The sequence below is a fragment of the Myotis lucifugus genome, unplaced genomic scaffold, assembly GCF_000147115.1.
Source record: "Myotis lucifugus unplaced genomic scaffold, Myoluc2.0 scaffold_136, whole genome shotgun sequence".
NCBI classification, from domain to species: Eukaryota; Metazoa; Chordata; class Mammalia; order Chiroptera; family Vespertilionidae; genus Myotis; species Myotis lucifugus.
In genome coordinates this window covers 2,673,925-2,694,531 of record NW_005871184.1, presented here as the reverse complement: position 1 = coordinate 2,694,531, position 20,607 = coordinate 2,673,925, and the positions used below count along the sequence as shown (strand labels likewise).

General features: G+C 37.6%; 1 protein-coding gene across 2 annotated transcripts in view; it reads right to left on the bottom strand.

The window, feature by feature from the left end:
• The window catches only part of GC (GC, vitamin D binding protein), a 38,702-nt gene that overhangs the window by 5,719 nt on the left and 12,376 nt on the right, over positions 1-20,607 (bottom strand). For both annotated transcript variants that reach the window (XM_006094396.3, XM_014460637.2), the window contains exons 3-11: positions 20,394-20,526; positions 17,834-18,045; positions 16,562-16,694; positions 16,157-16,251; positions 10,660-10,789; positions 9,271-9,473; positions 8,352-8,481; positions 7,801-7,898; positions 5,534-5,666 (exon numbers count right to left, since the gene is read on the bottom strand). In XM_006094396.3, coding sequence (XP_006094458.1) covers positions 5,534-5,666; positions 7,801-7,898; positions 8,352-8,481; positions 9,271-9,473; positions 10,660-10,789; positions 16,157-16,251; positions 16,562-16,694; positions 17,834-18,045; positions 20,394-20,526 — 1,267 coding nt within the window. The remainder of the gene's footprint in view (positions 1-5,533; positions 5,667-7,800; positions 7,899-8,351; positions 8,482-9,270; positions 9,474-10,659; positions 10,790-16,156; positions 16,252-16,561; positions 16,695-17,833; positions 18,046-20,393; positions 20,527-20,607) is intronic.

Below are 20,607 nucleotides of genomic sequence, written 5' to 3'. Positions count from 1 at the left end.
AACCAGGTTGGCGGGGGTGGGGGGCAGTTAGGGGTGATCAGGCTGGCAGGGGGGCCAGTTAAGGGCAATCAGGCAGGCAGGCAGGTGAGCAGTTAGGAGCCAGCAGTCCTGGATTGTAAGAGGGTTGTCCAACTGCTGGTTTAGGCCCGATCCCCAGGATCATGCCTAAACTGGCTGTCAGACATCCCTTGAGGGGTCCCGGATTTGAGAGGGTGTAGGCTGGGCTGAGGGGACACCCCCCGCCCCGTGCACGAATTTCATGCACCGGGCCTCTAGTAAATGTATAAGGCTATTAATATTCTGCCTAGGAAGGCTATTAATATTCTGCTTATCAAATAGTATTGACTTAATAAATGCTAACTATGACATTGAGTATCACAAAATCTAGTTATATACAGAGAGAGAAATTCTAGTGGATATGCCAGCTTTTCCTGAAATATGAGAGAGGAAGAAAGAGGGAGCGGGGGGAGGGCATGAGAGAGGAAAAGATAGTGTCCTCTTTGCCTAGTGCCCACTTGGCTATTTGCATTTGTCTCTGTTTTCAAGATTTTAATGATCACCTCCAGCATGTAGCGCGTGGCTTTCTGTATGCGTTGGGAAATCATAGTTGATGCCCACTAGCACTCCTTTGGAACATTTTAGTGGAAGAATAGTAATGAGTTCTCAGAAGCATCATAAGGATGCCCTGCCTGAATGATAGTGGAGAGAGAAAAAATAATTTCAAGTCTAATTTTGCAGCAGAAGATTTTTCTGCAGTCAGTGAACCTCAATGGCAACATAGAGTTCCACGGTGAAGGCAAACGAAAATTGCACTGGTTTTTCTATCTCCTGGTCATTTCAAGGTCAGGGTGAGGGTAAGGCTAGATTATCATATAAGAAGCACACGTGTGGTTCCCATGCCCCTTTTGCCATGCTTCGAGCAACTGTGCCAAGTAAAGTTAGAATGGCAGATAGAGATGTACCCCTGAATATGACTTGGAGTGAATGGGCTGTACTTTTAAGGAAAAAAAATTTAATCAAGCAAATATAGGATAAGGACATTTAATAATAAATTACAATTCAAATGTTATAGGGTAAGTGGGACAAATATACATACTAAGCATTGAGAATTTTAATCTACCAGATTTCACCAGAACATGAAGTCAGAAACCAGAGGTGGTCTTGCTTATCTAGCTATGAGATCAATGGAGAAAGACTATCAAAAAGGTTAATGGAAACAGCAGAGGGCCAACCTCTGAGCGCTCTAAGTAATCAAATGTGTACAAGTGTCTCCATTACTCCATTCACCTCACCCTCTTTAGCAGTTACTGAAAGATTGGCTACTCAGCAGTACCACTGCTATAAATGTACTGGTTCCTCAAGCAAGAAAATAGAATAACACTTGCCTTGTCATCATTGTAGTTGAAAATGGTTTTTAAATGACAATATGTTACAATGAAAAATACACTGAAAAGCAACTTAAAGAAATGAAAAACAAGATGCTTGAGGGAAGGAAGCATGCATTTTGTGCATAAAGCTGTTTGTCTTGTATGATGTCATAAAAGGAAACTGTATTTATTAGGAATCACAGGGACTGGGGAAGAGTTGCAAAAGTGATATATTTGACAGAATGTAAAAAAAGTATTCAGACTTTCCCCCATTTTAATAACTGAATTAGATCCTCAGAGCAAATTCTGCTGGTAAGATGATTTTATTTTTCGGGGATAAGGCAACCTAAATTTACCTGTTATATTACCAAAGCAAACTGGTAGGAAAGGAAGGAACTGCTCAATTTGTTTAATGCTAAATGTTTTCATGTCAATAATGACAAAAATATCCCAACACTCTAGATCTTTCAGGTTTGTTTTATTTTGTTTGTTTAGAATTTTACTTGGTGTGAATTTTAATAAAAGATAAATATATATTTATCAGCCAGATTTAAAGAATGGGCATTTATCCTACTGTACTCATTTCATCTGGAATTCTGACTTTATAAATATTTACAAATAAGATTAGCAATTAGATTTGGGACTAGAGAATAAATGTAGAAATTGGAAGAGAAATCAGAATCTCTAAGAGTATAGAAAAATGAACAAGATGATATAACTCAATTTATCAAACGGATTAAAACTTTGTTAGACATTTTAAGACTTTATTAGACACTATCAGTGAAAAACAAAACATCACTAAATTATTAAGAGAATTGGTATGCATAGTTCAAGCTTTTATTTTATTATTATTTTTTAATCTTTATTGTTGAAAGTATTATATATGTCCCCCTCACCCCCGCCCCCCAATGACCCCTTCTAGTCTGCCCCGCCCCAGGCCTTCACCACACTATTGTCTGTGTCCATATGCATACAAGTTGTTTGGTTGATTTCTTCCCACACCCACTTCCACCTTCCAGACTTTATACAGCCCAATTTTTAAAAAGTCACTTCAAATATTAAAAAAAGCTGCTATTAAGAACAGAATAGACTTTTTCTGGTTGATAGAGAAAGCCAGACTGGACTCAGCAGAAATTGTGAGGGGAATATCATGGCTTAATTAGCAGAATAATATTCTCATAAGAGAAGCTATCTGGCAGTGAAATAGGCTATCTCAAGGAGAAAATTGAGTGTAGATATTTAAATGGAGGTTGAACGATCTCCAGAAGAAATTACTGAGTGAAAAATTATAGGTGCTCTTATAGTCTTCTTCCCAGATTTATATGACTTTTAAAATTAGGTTCTTGGGTATTTTAAGTGTGCTCTAATACAACAATAAATAAGAGAAACAGAATTAAAAATAATAGAACAATAAAATGAAACCAGGCTTCATTGTTTTTATGTATTAATAAATAAATAAAAATCCATATGGCTTCTTGGGGGAAAAACATTCTTTAACTTACAGTTAAAGCTTCTAATTGGCATTAATTAATTAGACTAAGTGGTATTTGCTTTTACATTGTAGGTACATTATTTTATGTGCAAAAAATGAGTAAAAAATGAATCATAAATGATACTTATCTAACACATGACAAGCAATAATAAAACCCACTCAAAAAAATCTCAGCCACCACCAGCGTGGGGGAGGGATGAAACTTAATATCATGAACTTCAGAAAGAAGTAGGCATGCCCTGGCCGGTTTGGCTTAATGGGTAGGGTGTTAGCCTGTGGACTGAAGGGTCCCAGGTTTGAATCTGGTCAAGGGCACATTCCTGGGTTGCAGGTTCAATCCCTAGTGGGGGGCTTGCAGGAGGCAGACAATCAATGATTCTGTCTCATCATTGATGTTTCTCTCTCTCTTTTCCTTTCCTCTCTGAAATCAATAAAAATATATTTAAAAAAAAGAAGTAGGCAAAGGAGGAAAATATTTTGATATGGCATCATATTGATCTTAGCCTTGCATCTATACTCCAGAAATGGAATGGGTGAGACAACAGAATTCTTGGAATTGTCACTATGTCTCCAAGTTAGCAGTATAGTGAATGAAAGTGCTGTCCTTATCTTTCAATTCTTCTAGTAATTAAATTGACTGCTGGAGAGTTACAGGTCAAATGGATGATGCGAATAAATGGGCTTAATGCATATGAGAAAGGCTAACATACATCTCCCCATGAAATAGGATAGAAACTGAGTTGGTGGAGGAAATCCTAGTGTAAGATATGTAACAAAACATTAGAGTAATCAGAGATCAGGTCGACCAACAATGGATCACACAGCCCGAGCTGGGCTCTCCTCTGCCCTCCACTCCTTCAGTCTACACAAAGCTAGAACACCAAGTACCAACCTCACGTTAGTTTTATAGGAGGAAACTAATAAGCTCAGGTTCGGTGAAAGGAATCCAATAATTCACCTCCAACAGAAAATGCCTCGCAAGATAAAAAATAAATGATCTGGCAATTATGCAACTACATGTAAGGGAGAAAGAGAATTCAGAGACGGGGTGAGGGAGGGTGGGAGACAGGAATGGGAGGGATCTGGGGGCTAGAGGTAGGGAAATCATGTTTAAAGAAAGATGAACCCAAGAACTAACAAATTAGGAGGAGTGGGGAGGGAAACTAGAAAATATGAGTTCACATTTCTTTACCTTTCAGAGTTGGAAACCAATTGGTAATGTCTAAAAGAAAAACTTGTAATAAAAAATGACTCCAGCATTTTAATATTAGTATATATTTTTTTAATTTTTAGAAAATAACTCTTATGGTAAAGAAATATTTGTGTAACCTTTAGCAATTAAATTGCATTTCTTTTCCTTGTGTTACATTGAAGCAAATTAAATTAAAGGGTAAAGGGTGCCAAATACATAGTGCTAGAAGATGATGTGGCTTTGGATGGTGGGGACACAATGAAATGTACAGAACATGGATCATAGTAATATACATGTGAAACCTATATGATCTTATTAACCAATGTCACCCCAATACATTTAATTGAAAATTAAATAATTAATAATTAAGATATAAGGTATGGTATGATCCATTTTTCCTGAAAGCATCTATTTTTCTTTTAAAATTCCTCATTTATTGCATTTAAATTTTTTTTATCTTTATTGTTGAAAGTTTTACAGATGTCTCCTTTTTCCCCCATTGACCTTCTCCACCCCACACTTTCCCCTCAGGCCTTCACCACACTATTGTCTGTGTCCATGGGGTATGCATATATGCATATAAGTTCTTTCGTTAATCTCTTCCTGGCCCCTCTGCCCCCTTCCCTCTGAGATTCATCAGTCTGCTCCATGCTTCTGTGTCTCTGGATCTATTTTGTTCATCAGTTTATTTTGATCATTATATTTCACATATGAGTGGGATCATATGATACTTGTCTTTCTCTGGTTTATTTTGCTTAGCATAATACTCTCCAGGTCCCTCCATGCTGTCTCAAAGGGTAAGAGATCCTTCTTTTTTACTGCCTCATAGTATTCCATTGTGTAAATGTACCACTTCTTTTTTATCCACTCATCTGTTAGGCTCTTGGGCTGTTTCCAGATCTTAGCTATTGCAAATAGTGCTGTGATGAACATAGGGGTCTGTATATTTTTTCTGATTGATGTTTTGGGATTCTTAGAATATATTCCTAGAAGTGGGATCATTGGGTCAAATGGCAGTTCTGTGTCTTTTTTAAAAAATCAGTCTACCAATTGCTATCTATATACATACATATGAACATACATACATATACACACATATATGAAATAAAATTTTCACAAATATTTAACCACACTCTGTTAGATGGATTAATATTCCTACTGTCTTCTTTTTTCTTCTTTCATTTAAAAAAGCTGTTAATAGGTTATAATCTACAATTTGAAAAACACTGCACTTTGCTGTCTGTATTCTCACTTTTTTCCTTTAAAAGTGTAAAATTTCCTAAGTTTTGCAACTCCCTCAATTTGCTTTTGAATTAGCATAGCATGAAAGCAGTCATTTTTCTTTCATTGTAAATACAACAAAGTTATCACAGCACCAGGAAAAGACATAATGACATTTCAATAACAAAGATAAATGAGTAAATCTGAGTGCACGAATCTTTAAAAACTGTGCAGGGATAATGGATTATCAAATCTTCTTACCTCAGCGTCACAGTAGAGGGGAGGGGAGTTGATGGAACAGCACTTGGAGGCAAAATCTGAGCGCTTGTTAACCAGTTCTTCCAGTTCCGTGTCTGGGGCATCTGGCAGTTTTGCTCTCAATCGTTCTGTCAGTCTGAAAGACCATTTTTTGGTAAGGTTTTACTAGATGTATTCTATAAAGGTTTCTAATGCAAAAACTAGCCATTTAAGATCTGGTACAATAAAAAATGAGAATAGAAGTACTTGCTCCTCTTAAGAAAATTATGTTTCTATTTGGGGAACTATCTTTAATGACTCAATTTGAGATTAGAAAGTAAAATCTGTGCCTCTTTTAAGATCGTGAAAGTAAACATACAAATTGCTGCTGCCTGGAATTCCAGCTTTCCCCCTTTTGTTCACTCAATGACATCATCGTGGATAACTTCATTGCTTTCCTTAACCTTTCATCCTCTCTCCACTTCTAAGTTTCAAGCGCCTTCAAGGACATTTCCCTTATAGAAATTCATGCCACTGTTATGCGTTTTTTCTTCTCTTCTATTTTGAACAATTTTCCCCTCAGTTTGCCTCACCAACTCTACTGGAAAACAAGGTCAGGAATCTTTGGCTCTTGTTTTTAGTTCTGCTATTGGCCAGCTCTCCATCTCACTGCCAAGGTGGTATAGGACTTGAATTCACTTGATTCTTTCCCAGTTTGAACTGGCTATGATCTTGGTAACTCTACCCTCATGGTGGACACTCAGCCTGGTTTTATGACTTTCTCCAGGAATATTTGCCAGCCCAGTAGTAGGCAATGGGAGGTGGAAGAGACCCAAATTTATCTCCAGTTGGAGTTGGGGTTGGGCTTGGCAAGGTGAATGCTGGGAAGGGATTAGAGGGTCAGGGGCTAGTTTGCTCCTGAAAGCATTATTGAAAGGAGTCGGTTCCAGTTGGAAGGAAAGGCAAGCGAGACCAGAGGAACTCAGAGGGTAGGAGAAAAAAGTAAGGATTTCAAATACTTAGATGGAATAGCCCCAATCTTTAATTTCACAACCTTAAATTCAATTCTAGGACATGTTCATATGGAATTAAGATTATATAAATTATCACTCAATTGCCCCAGGCAAACCTGGTGCTCAAAACTGTTGGGAAAAACTTAATCTTGCACTATCTGTTTAACATTATTCTATGCTATCTTCATATTATTCTATTACATAATTTTCTGATAAAATGTTAAACAATTTTGCACCTAAGGCTTTCACTGTTTTTATGTTTTCTATTACAGCTTTGCTAAGGTTGATTTCATGGGGGTCATTGAAGGAGGTGTTCAGCTCTGGGGATTCTTTTGGAAGGTCTTTTTGTGGAGTTTATATGTGCTGACCTGAGGCCTGTGTTGTTCAAGATACTGTGAAACAGATCTAAGGCATCTACTTAATGTAGTGGTTCTCAACCTTCTGGCCCTTTAAATACAGTTCCTCATGTTGTGACCCAACCATAAAATTATTTTCTTTGCTACTTCATAACTGTAATGTTGCTACTGTTATGAATCGTAATGTAAGTATCTGATATGCAGGATGGTCTCAGGCTACCCCTGTGAAAGGGTCGTTCAATCGCCAATGGGGTCGCGACCCACAGGTTGAGAACCGCTGACTTAATGACACAGAATGACAGCGTCTTCTCAACAGAGACATTTTCCAGGAACCCAGTAAAACTGCTTTCATTATTATGGCTCCTTATTTTAACGTAAAAAACCTACTTGTAAAGAAATGCCTTCTCCTCTTAATGGAGAAAAATGACTATTGTACATTATGAATGATTGATTAACAGGCATATTTACAATTTATAGAGACTGCATACTGGTGATGGGTAATACTATACTTAATTGAAAGTTTGGGTCCTCTTGTCAGACAAAATAGTTTTAAGTTAGATAACATTTTCCAGCAGTTTTATAGTTTCTTATATATAGCAAAATTTACAGATTGTTTTAGGGCAATAATGTTAACAAACTTAATTTTGTTTTCTTAATCAAGTCATTACAGATTTTGTAATTTATTCATTTTTGGCTGTGTTCTAAGCTGATATATGTAACTTCCTTTCCCACCTCCCCCCCCAAAATAGCTGTTTCTTACACAGGTAATAGATTCTAACTACTTTTTAAAACAAACTATTTTAATTGAACCTCCTCTTTTTATTGCTCACTTAGCACATCTTAAGTCTTCAATATGCTTTCAAACTACAATAACAGGCCATATTGATAAATTTGGGGCATACAAGTAGAGCTAGTCCCTTACTTTTTCTTGTACTCAGTAAATGTGTTTTCTGAGTAATCGGCACATAGTTCGTGTCCCTTGTCAATGAAAGAAGATAGTTCCGCCTTCAGTTGTGGAACCTGTAAGAAAATAATAATTACACAAAAATGTTTATCTTAACCCTGTTCCAGGAGGCGCCAAATCAGAATTCCATGTAACATGTCAGTAAGAGTGTTTAATCTATACCAGACATTGGCAAACATTTTCTGTATGAGGCCCAGTCGTAAAAATTTTAGGCTTTGTGGGCCATATATAGTTTCTGTTGTAACTATTCAGCTCTGCTGTTATGGCACAAAACAGTGATAAACAATGCATAAACAGTGAGCATGTTTATGTATGAACATTGAAATTTGAATTCCATATAATTTTAATGTCATGAAATGCTAATCTTTTTTTAAAGCCATTAAAAATGTAAGACCATTTAGCTCACAGGCCATACAAAAACAGGCAACAGTCTAACTGTGGCCCATAAGCTCCAGTTTGCCAACAGCTTGAATTAGACAGGGTTGTTGAAGAAATTTAGCAAACTGCACCTTAGCATCAAAACAGACTGCAGGATCTTTAGAGTCACAGCATTCTCCCAGGCTTTTGAAGGTTGGCTCAAGTATTTTACTGAGAAATACTTCTGGGACGTCAGTTCTCCTAGATAGTTCAAATGTATACCTGGCATGAGAGAGAAAGAAGGTGCACTTTAACATGCATGGGTATACTTGTGAATATGTATCATGTTTTGAAATTCGCATCTATAACAAAGGCAGAGCACCTGGTTTCTGCATCTTTAATTAAAAATAAAAGGTTTAGCTAAAACAGAATCCAAATCAACAAGTTTAGGTTTCAAAACAATATTCTCATTGAAATACAAGTTATTAATAGTTGCTTTAAAGTTATTGTGACTAGTTAATACTGAACTAAAGCTCTGTCTGTACTATATCTATAGTCACATACTACATTATATATTTACTTCAAATGCATATGGAATTGTCCATGTGTAACTATAACACAATTCTATCTAAAGCATCAAATGCATATGGAACTGTCCTTTGTGTAACTATAGCACAATTAATTCTATATAAAGCATCAAGTAAGTACTTTATGTGGCTATTCTGTGAAAATAGATTTCCATAAATTTCTTTGATTATCTTATCCCATTGCTGTCTATGCATTTATAAAAACAATGAGTATTTTGATAAGTATAGATTTTCAGTGCAGTCTAAATTCTGCCCTCTGATATTGATAAATGTTTTTCTGGCAATTTGACCTACTTGTGAAATTTATGCCATGAATGTGCATATACTATTCATAGTATATGCAACTCATGGTGTATTTATTTTAATTCTTTCCTTCGTGATGCCAGGTAAAGGTTTACCATTTCTTCCCCATCTAGTTTCTTTGTCATTTAATGTCAGTGAATATCCATACTGTCAAGGAGATAATTAGATCATCTCTACGTACCTGTCCATGGCTTTGGTGTTTCCCTTGCCACACACATCTTTACTTGTGGGCAACTCAACTTCTGGCAGCTCTGGCGGCTGAGTAGCTGGCGTGAAGTAGACACACATAAATATGTCCATGGGTGTTCTTTCTTGACAACAGTCCCTAAACTTATCATTCTTTGTGGATAAGTTGTCACAGATTTTTACTGTGTGTTCAGGCAGCTACAAAAGCAATTGTGATTTTTATGCATTGTTAGTTTTCTGGTAGGTCCAAAGTAAGGAAGGTTAACACAGCCTTACCAGCATTGGCAGGGGGTATAAAAAAGTCAGTGGGAATGCTCTTAGAAAGTAAATTGGTATAATATTTTTGGAGGGCAATTTGTCACTATGTACTAAAAGCCTTAAAATGTACAATTTAACTTCCAAGAATTTATCCTCAGAAAACAATTCTGGTGAAGAGAAGATTTAGTTATAAGACTCTTAAGGACAGAGTCACTTAAAATACAAAAAACCAAAACACCTAAACCCAATAATAGAGGACTAGTTAAATAAAAGTAAAGTATACCTAGAAGATCAATGTAATATATTTTATATAGATATATTGAGAAGGAGAAAAGGAGAGAGAGAGAGAGAGAGAGAGAGAGAGAGAGAGAGAGAGAGAGAACTATTAATGACTTAGTTATTATAAGTCAGGTTATAGAAAAGACCCATTAACACAGACACATATTCTTAATGGGAAAAGACCAGGCAGCACAGTACTGCTGTTCCTGAAGAGATCCATAGACTTTAGATAAATGAGAGTGATTTTATCTAAAATAACTGTTCAAACTCACATCTACTTGAAGTTTTTGCAAATGAAAAACGGTGGAAAAACTGAACTGACCATCAAATTCTGACAGTTATAATAAGAACAATAATAATTTCTAATAGTGCAATGGTTGTAGTATTGTCTAACGGAACTTTACTATATGATGATGAAAATTATCTGTATCTGTACTAATACTAGTGAGCATTTGAAATGGGGGCTAGTGTGACTGCAGAACTAAGTTTAAATGTTATTAGTTTAATAATAATTAGCTTAAATAACTATATATGGCTAGTGATGTGGTTCCAGGCTCTGCAGGTGCACTAAGTCCTTGGGAATCAGATAACCTTGTCTTTGTGTGTGGACTTTGCTACTTACCAGCTGTGTGACTTTAATTATTGATCCTTACTACTATTCTGTTTTCTCATCGGTAAAGTGGATTTAATGTATTTAAGTTTCATAGGATATATGTAGGTATCATTGAGATGATACATGTAAAAAGCATCTTAGAGGAGTGCTTGCCACTTAGTGTGTGGCACATCATGATGATGATGATGATGATGATGACGACGACAACAACAATGACGATGGGGATTCTCTTACCTCCTTGGCCATGCAGTCCTCAGAGGTAGACCCACAGCACTTGGAGAGGATTGTGGTAACATCTTCAGCGAGTGGCAAAACATCCTCCAGATTAGCAGTAGGTGCTTTTTGGGCTAATTTTATGAGATGGCTAGACAGTTAAAAAAAAATCGGTTAGCTTTCTCCAAATCTCAGTTTCCTTGGTTTCATTATGAGCACACACACTAGACAAATAATACCATAATTTCATCAATTCATCCTTAACAGCTGCACGGGGCACATCTGCTTTGCAATGGAGCTTGTGTGCTGAAGCTACTACTCAAAATTCAGTCATCCCCAATGATTTTTTCAAATTTTCAGTACTCACATTCTCTTTTGGCCAGATCTACATAGTTGAAGGGTGCCTTTAAACCCTGACCAGGTTGCTCAGTTGGTTGGAGCATTATCCCATAAACCAAAAGGTTGTGGGTTCAATTCCTGGGCAGGGCACATACCTAGGTTGTGGGTTTGATCTCCAGTTAGTCAGGGCACATAGGGGTGGTAACTGATTGATGTCTCTCTCTCACACATAGATGTTTCTCTTGCTCTCTCTGTCTCTCCGTTCCTCTCTCTCTCAAATCAATAAAAACATGTCATATCCTTGGGTGAGGATTTAAAAAAAAATAAAATGGCAATAAAGAAGGCACCAATATCTCTCTATTTAAGACCAATGTGGTGTTTGGGGGGCCTCTCATAATCTTCTTAAATGTTTTTATAAATCAACTTACAAACTACAGTAGAAATAAAGTAGTGAAGACCTATAGCCCTAAACCACAGTGTTAATACAGTTGATGTTAGGGCATGAAACCCTTCCATATTTTATAAGGTTTACAGGGAATTACGTATTTTATAAGGGATTATGCTATACTGTTGATAAATTTATCTTTTCACTTAATGTATCAGGAATATGTTCTATATAATTAAATATTCTTTATTGTGATAAAAACATAATAATAAATTTATTATATTAACCATTTATATATATATAATAATAATATATATGTATTAAAATTGATTTCAGAGAAAGAAACATCAATGATGAAGGAGAACCATTGATCGTTTGCCTCCCACACATACCCTACTGGGTACTGAGCCCAAAACCTGGGCATGTGCCCTGACCAGGAATCTAACCTTGACCTCCTGGTTCATAGCTCAATGCTCAACCATTGAGCCACACCAGCTGGACTACCATCTCACTCATTTTTAAGTGTATAATTCAGTAATGTTAAGTAAATTCACATTGTTGTAACAGATCTCTAGAATTTTCTTGTCTTATAAAACTGAAACTCTAGATCCATTAAACACTGATTCTGGCACTCCTTCCTTAGCAGCCATGTTTTTACTTTCTGTTTTTATGATTTTGACTACTTTAGGTACTTCATATGACTAGAATCATACAGTATTTGTATGTGACTGCTTATTTTGCTTTGCATAATGTCCTCAAGGTTTATTCATGCAATAACATGTGACTAGACTTTTTGAGGCAGCATAATATTCCATTGTATGTATATATCACATTCTTTATCTATTCACCTGTCAATGGATATTGGGTTGCTTTCGCCTCTTGGCAATTGTGAATAATGCTGCCATGAACATGGATGTGTAAATATCTCTTAAGATTCTTCTTTGAATACCTAGGAATATATACAGGTTGGGGTAAAAGTAGGTTTACAGTTATGAGTACATGAAACAGAGTTTATTATTGTATTAATTATTAATTATTGTATTTTCCATAATAAAAACTGCAAACCTACTTTTGGCCTAGTCTGTTTACAGAAGTGGGATTGCTGGGTCATATGGTAATTCTATTAATTTTTTTGAGGAAACTGCATTGTTTTCCATAATGACTGCACCATTTTGCATTTCTGCTAACAGTGCACAAGGATTCCAATTTCTTCACATTCTCACTGATGCTTTTGGCAGTGGCAATCCTAATGGGTGTGAAATGGCATGGTGGTTTTAATTTGTGATTAGTAGTGATGTTGAGCATCTTTTCATATGCTAGTTGGCCATTTTTATATCTCCTTTGGAGAAATCTCTAATTCCTTTTAATCAGGTTATTTGGTATTTTGTTGTTGAGTTGTAGCAGTTTTTTAATGCACACTGGATATTAAACCCTTGTTAAGTATATGATTTACAAATACTTTTTCCCATTCCGTAGGTTGCCTTTTCACTCTGTTGATTGTTTTCATTACTGCTCAGAAGTTTTAGGTTGATATAATCTCCTTTGTCTATTTTTGCTTTTGTTATCTATGCTTTGAGTTAATTCCAAGAAATCACTGCCAAACCTGATGTCCTGAAGTTTTCCCCTATGCTTTCTCCTAGGAGCTTTACAGTTTTAGGTCTTATATTTAGGTTTTTAATTCATTTTAAGTTAATTTTAATATATGGTATAAGGTAAGGGCTCAACTTCATTCTTTTGCAATTTCCCCAATACTATTTGAAGAGACTCCTTTTTCCCTGTGTAGTCTTGGCTCCCTTGTCAAAAATCATTTGTCTAAATACATAAGGGTTTGTTCCTGAGCTCTCTATTTTGCTTCATTGGTCTATACAGTGGGGCCTTGACTTAAGAGTGTCCCGACTAACGAGTCTTTCGAGATACGAGCCGTTTCTCGGACGATTTTTTGCTTTGAGTTGTGAGCTAAAATTCGGGTTATGAGCCAGCTTCAGATACCCCACCACTAGTTGGAGTAGCGAACGTCACAGTGAACGCCACAACATCAGCCCAGCATCACGTGTCTCACTTGTTCACTTTTTGATTTGACATACGAGTAATTTGAGTTATGAGCTCCATCACGGAACGAATTAAACTCGTAAGTCAAGGCCCCACTGTATATCTTTTTATACTAAGTACTACTGCATCTTGATTATTGTTGCTTTGTAGTATGTTTTGAAATCAGAAAGTACGAGGCCTTCAACTTTGTTCTATGTTTTCAAGATTGTTTTGGCTATATGGAGCCCCTTGAGATTCCATTTGAATTTAGGATGCCTTTTTCCCCGCCTATTTTTGCCAAAAAATACTATTGGGATATTGGTAGGAATTGCGTTTACTCTGTAGATTGCTTTGGAATAGTATGGACATTTTTAACAATATTAATTCTTCTAATCTGAGAGCATGGGATGTCTTCCTATTTATTTTGTTTCATTAATTTCTTTTAGTAATGTTTTATAATTTTTATTAATATTCTATTATAATACTAGAGACCTGATGCATGAAATTCGTGTAAGAGTAGGCCTTCCTTCCCCTGGCTTCCAGCACTGGCTTCCCTCTGGCACCTGGGACCCAAGCTTCCCTTCGGCACCCAGGACCCTGGTTTCCCTGGCAGCCCTGGCTTCATCTGGGGGGTCGTCCAGAAGGTCGTTCAACTGTCCAGTCTAACTAGTATATTACGCTTTTATTATTATAAATAATTACAACAAATTGGCCTCCTCTGAGATGGATATACTATAACTGATTTAAGTATGCTTTTGAGTCCAGGGACATTTAAAAAGTCTCTCTTTTTTCATATTTTAAAAGGGGATAACAATATTTGCAGCTAAATTTTTGTTCACATTTAATGCTATTTCTTTGGAGTAATTTCCTAGACACTAATGCAAGTATAAATTAATGATTAAGTAAGGTATATCTTATAGGTGTTTTCTTATGTAATAAAAGGCTAATATTCAAATAGACCGAATGGCAGAACAACTGAACAACCAACCAGTCGCTTTAACATGCATTGACCACCAGGGGGCATGCGCAGAACATGGTGGCCATTGACAGCAGGTGGCAGAGCACAGAACATGGCAGGCATCGGCCATGGCGGGATGGTGGAGCAGGTGAGTGAGGGCTCCAGACCAAGGTGGGTCACCAGTCACTGTCATTGGGGCGAGCATTTGGTGGTTACTGAAAATTCTTTGCTCCCGCACACCACAGTCCTGCCCAGCACTCACACTTACTGCCGGCACTGGCCCTGCTCTTACCCACTGCTGGCGCCCAGCACCAGCCCCAATTGCTCGGCACCATCAGCAGATCACCCCTGAGGGCTTCTCCACCTCCCCCTGCTTCTGTGGGGCGATCAGGGCAGCAGCTGCTGCTCCCACCTGCTGACGGCCCCGCTTGCACCTGTTGTTGTCACTGGTCCCAATAACTCTGCATCATCAGTGTGTGGGAGCAGTGGTGGGAGCAGGGCTGCCAGCAGACAGGGGACCAGGGGCCATGGCAGGAGGGGCCAGGTGGGGTCGCAGAGGATGGGCCGAGACCCGCCCCAATGCCCACTGCAGCCTTGTGCACGGCCCACAGTTCCTTTCAAGGTGCACGAATTTGTACACTGGGCCCCTAGTTATATTATAAATTCCAATGTTCTACTTGCCAACTATACTATCTTAATGTAAAAAGAAAACCAAAGTGAAGGTCTAGAGAAAATGCCATTTAGTATTTGAGTAGTTCTAATGGAAAATTATTTTTAAAGGACTAATGAAAGTAGTTTCTATTCCCACTAAGGAAGCTTAGGATCTGGTGCCAACACAAAATAAATTATTTTGTTGCCATTAAAGGAAAAAAGTTGGTGGATCAGAGTAGAAGGAATTAAAGAGATTGTAAATGCTATAAAGATGAGATAAAGCTGGCAAATCTAGATGTCTGAGGAGATATGAAAGAAGTATAAATATAGAAAGTGTCAAAATTAAAATATGGAGTTAATAGCAGCCATACAAAAATCAAAGGAGAGTTACAAATAGAGTAGCTAAGAAATAGGCATACATTCACAAAACTTAAGAGATACATATTATATAGCACAAAGCTTCATATAACAAATAAGAATCTAAGAAGTTTCCTCCCAAGACAAAAATGGACAAAGCAAATAACAGGTGATTTTATTTTTGCCTTTATATTTGTAATTTATATTTCTACTAGATGCCTTGTGCACAAATTAGTGCACAGGTGCGGTCCCTCAGCCAGGCCTGCAAACAGGGCCGATTGGGGCTGTCTCACTAGGTCCTGATTGGGGCCGATCAGGGCTGGCCGGCAGAGGGGAGGGACCACTGGAGGTTGGCCAGCCACAGGAGGTTGGCTGTGGGAGTGCATTAACCACCAGGAGGCAGCTCCTGCATTAAGCATCTGCCCCCTGGTGGTCAGTGCACACCATAGTGACCAGTCGACTGGTTGGCCCATTGTTCGGTTGCTTAGACTTTTATATATATAGATTAGTAATGCTAATATGAACATGGAGGGAATAATTTCTAATGGTCACCTGGTTTTCCCTAATGAGTATATGGAAAAGGTTGATTAAGAGCAAATCTCATGTTTTACAACATAGCCTTGTTTCTTATTGTTCATATTCTGTGTAGACAAAAAAGAACTGGGTATACATTTGAGAACTATTGGAGCATAAGACTATAATCAATATCTTCTAACACAAACACCTTCTTAGGGAATCCTAATATTGTGGATAGATAGTGCAGAATCAAACAGCTGCACATACTGATGCTTAATCCTTACCTGAGCCTTGATTTCTCCTTCTCATAAGCAGCATATTGTGAACAGATTCTATTTGACATAATGGTGAGAAGCGATAAATGTTTAATCTGGAGTCTCTAAAAAAGAAATGAGAGAATCCCTTTAGGCAGTTAAGATCCATTCACAGTAATGTGCAGGAATGAAAAAAGAGACTCTGAATATCATGACTTTTTTTGATGACCACAAAACTGAATTCTGACCAAAGAAAGTTACCGATATCTCTTTTCCAGAAGTGATGGTATGTCTTATTTTCTAATGAACAAAATGCAAAAGAGGCCTCTTAGGGACTTTTATGATCCCAGAATCTGAATTTCTACCATCTTAAAAAGGAATAGCATTAATAGAAGAAATGAGAAAGAGCATAACTATGTAGTAAATGGCACCTACCTCTTTCAAAAAGCATACGGTGGGGCTTGATGAGGTACAGCAGGACCCTACCATAGAGAGATAACTCTTGGTATAGCTGACTAATAGTGGCAGAGGAGCTTGTCCATAATTAATGGAATATTCATACATGAATCTGTCGAGGGGGGGCAGAGAAGGGGAAAGAGCATTGGTCAAACCATTTGTGGGAAACAAAATCTACTTTTTCATAAGTATTTTCATGGAGAGAAGATACATGTTAAGTTATAGTTTTAATATCTAAAAAACATTAAGGATGTACAGAAAGGGTTATAATACCAATCACTTTCAATCAATATTTTCATTAAATAAAAATATTATTGTCTAGATTTCCATGTAGATTGCTTGAGAGGAGGGTTCATTTGTCCCTTTATTCACTTAATATCTACAGGTGCATGGCCAATGGTAGATGTTTATTGTTAGTTGAATTAATTAAATGCAATTTACCTTTCATGATCTATCTCTGTTTACTCTCCCAGAAAATTGCTATGTGTAGGTTTACTTATTTATTGAAATCTTTTTAACTTTTAGGAGCATAAGACCGTATGGTCCTAAAAGAGACTCTGAAAATTTACAGGAATGGGCAAGCCAGCCAATTTTTATAAAATTGTGACCTGAATTTCATGCCTTTAAATCCCATTTGAATGCCATTGCTTTTTTTAGTAAGTATATTTTTTTCATTATAATTAATTTTCACCATTTGTGTTCATTTTTATAATCTTCCAAGACGAATTTAAAGAATCTCCATATAATCTGGCTCCTTAGTAATGTTAAGCAATGAGAGGGTCAGAGTAATATGTTCTCTTATGTAGTGTAACATGCACCCTATTCACAACTGCTTCTTGGAATGTGAAGAATAAAGCTGTTTATTTCTTATTAAAAATGTGCATAGCAATAAAATTGTATCAGAAGGAGTATATAGCGATCACTAGTTTAAGGGGAAACACTATAGCTACTGTCAAATATTTGAAAATCTGTCATGAAGACAGGGGATCCAAGTAGTTCTGCTTCAAGTACTAGATAGGATGAATTGGGTGGGAGTTGGGGAATGGTGGTTTTTCTCTCTGTCTACGAAAGGCATTGACAGTAGTCGACAGTGACAGCAATGAGCTGTCTTGGATGAAAGTCAAGTTCTTGTTATTGGAATTTATCCAGGTTGCTGTAGAAGAGGTGTTTGTATATGGTAGGGGGTTAGGTTAAATATAGTTCTGACATTTTATGCCTTAAAGTTTTACTTCTGATGAAAAAGCAACTTACTGGTTAGCAAATTCCTTGGGATCTTTCCTGAAGGCCTCGCAGATTTCATCATTACTTGGCTCTACGTAGGTAGGAAATTCCTGTGGCTGGTGCTTCAGGGCAGCCATACAGAGTTTCCTCTCCAGGCCCTCTTGGGTACAGCACTCAGCAGTTCCTGGGTGCACTGGGAATGGGGAGTCACTCTCACAGGACTTAGCAGACAATGCTGACGTCTAGAAAGAGAGAAGAGAAACCAGCAAACTCACATATACACGTTTCCAAGCTTACAGTTCTACATTCAGTATAACATCTTTAGTTTAAAATTCTCATTAGTAACAAACTGTCCAGGCGAAAGGCTCCATGAGATGATTTGGCAATGTGGCAATTTGCATAATCATAGTTACGGGCAAGTACAGGGTCTTATTTATGTTAATAAATGACTTTCCTCAAAGCAGAAGAAAACAGAACCATCATTAATAAATGGGCTGTGTTTGATTGCAGCCATTAAAAGCTTTATCCTCTAGGCCAGTGTTTCTCCCCAAGGATATTAACATCACTGAGGTTAAGGGAGGTCATTTCCAAAAGATCTCACATGACGTCCTACCTGATTTCTGCTGCAAATACCCCGTCAAGAATCAGGACCCTCCTGCCCTACTCTCCCCGCTTTATTACCTGAGCAGACGCTTGTTAAGTGCTTTAGTCTTCTGCATTGGTTTTCATTCTCTTAGCCAGTGGTTCTTGAGCCTGCTTTTGCATCAAAATCTCTCATAAAATATATAAAAATTAAATGCCTGAGCTTCCCATCACAGAAATTCTGAAACAGTAGGTCAAAGATGAGGCCTTAGGGTCTGTTTTCTCCCAAAGCTTATTCTCATGTGTAGCATGGGTTGAAAAATCACTGGTACAACTTAATCCACTGCCTCAACACGTATACACTGATAACAGGTGTGCAGGCTAAGCCCATGATGAGAGGACCACCGAAGCAATTATAGCCACAAAAATGTTCTTTTTGGAAAGAATTTGAAATGAAAATGTAGAGCAGATATAGTTATCATGGAAAAAATTATTTTGGGATTTACTTGGGAAAAAGTACTTTCAAATCCCTATACTTATTTTACATGTTAGTCATCTTTTCTTTTCTTTTTTATATATATACTGATTTTTTACAGAGAGGAAGGGAGAGAGATAGAGAGTTAGAAACATCGATGAGAGAGAAACATCGATCAGCTGCCTCCTGCACATCTCCTACTGGGGATGTGCCCACAACCCAGGTACATAGCCTTGACCGGGATCGAACCCAGGACCTTTCAGTCCGCAGGCCGATGCTCTATCCACTGAGCCAAACCGGTTTCGGCGAATGTTAGTCATCTTTTCAAGGGAAAACACCTAAAGATGTTTCCTATCAATGAAGGCAAGCAACATGATGAATCACTCATGTAAAAGTGAACATCTCTCATCCTCTCCCACATCTAACTTCCATCAGACTCTCAGAAGTTAAGAACTCTTTTTTTATTCTTCTCTCTCTCTCTCTCTTCAGTGAATATCTTCTTCCATTCCATTTCTTTGCCTGTCAACTTTCCCATGGTTTCTTTTTATTACCTCCTTTCAAATAAGACATTCAAGAAGAAAAAGCATCAACACATTTTTAAAAAAATACTTTGAATAAGCAGGAGAAAGAGGAAGGCGGTGTGCAAAAATGTCAGTGCCATCTCTGCTCTCTTATGCTCTGTCTTTATAATTCAGCAGCTTCTCTCAAATTAGCAAATAAAAATGCGTTTTGTTGTGCTAATCATGGTCAGTAGTTTGATGCTTGCCTATTTTAAGGTGGTTCAGAAGGTCAGGTTGAAATTTCGGTTGTTTATGGACTTAGTGATAGGAGAAAATGATTATGAAATTCTTAGAAAGTAGATAAGGGCCAGATAAGGCAATTAATGATAAGAATAATCATTGTGTAGATTCTAGTCCATTGATCTTTGGAACATTGTTTCCGCAGGCTAATTGCTGCAGGCTTACACAGGGAGACATTTGCCTGTAGAGGCCTTTATCAAGATACATTTAAATGCCGTCTGCGTTGGGCCTGATGACTACATTAGTAAATTGCTAGAAACACATGTGGGTTCACCTTTGTTCAGTCTGTATTTTGAACCCTGTCATTTCAGCATTATAATTTCTGCATGTATACTTCAGGGGAGAAATCCCCAAACCTGGTGGTTTATGTATACAGGGCAACTTTTGAACACCAAATTAATTGGAGGCCAACACTAAATTGCTCTGGGTCAGTCATTACCAGGCTTGGCATGGTAAAGGTATGTGTAGATTTTAGGATACACAAAATCTATTAGAACTATTTCCTGAATCGTTATATGCCCCAGTTTTCTCATTTGAACCTGTAGGACTAATGGGCAGAGTTGATTTGTTTTGCTAGAATAAATCTGAGCTCTAGAGGAACAGGCTTCATATTGCCTCCAAAATTGGAGTAGGTGGAGTCGCTGTCTAGGATTTCCCTAAGATATGGCATAAAGACCTGTCTTGGCTTCCTTCTGTGGGCCACCACAGACCCGGCCAGGCCACACAAACCTACCCTGTTGTCATAGCAGTCAGGGTCAGCCCCTTCAGCACAGCAGGCTTCTGTCAGGGAGACAACTTCCTTCACAAGATGACTGATCTGTTCAAAAGTTCCACTGGGAAATTTTCTGCTGTAGAGGACCATTGATCTGAGGGGAAAAGTAAATCCATACTTAATTCGAATTAATGTTTCCCACATTTGCACATATTAAAATATTCTTTTCAGTTTT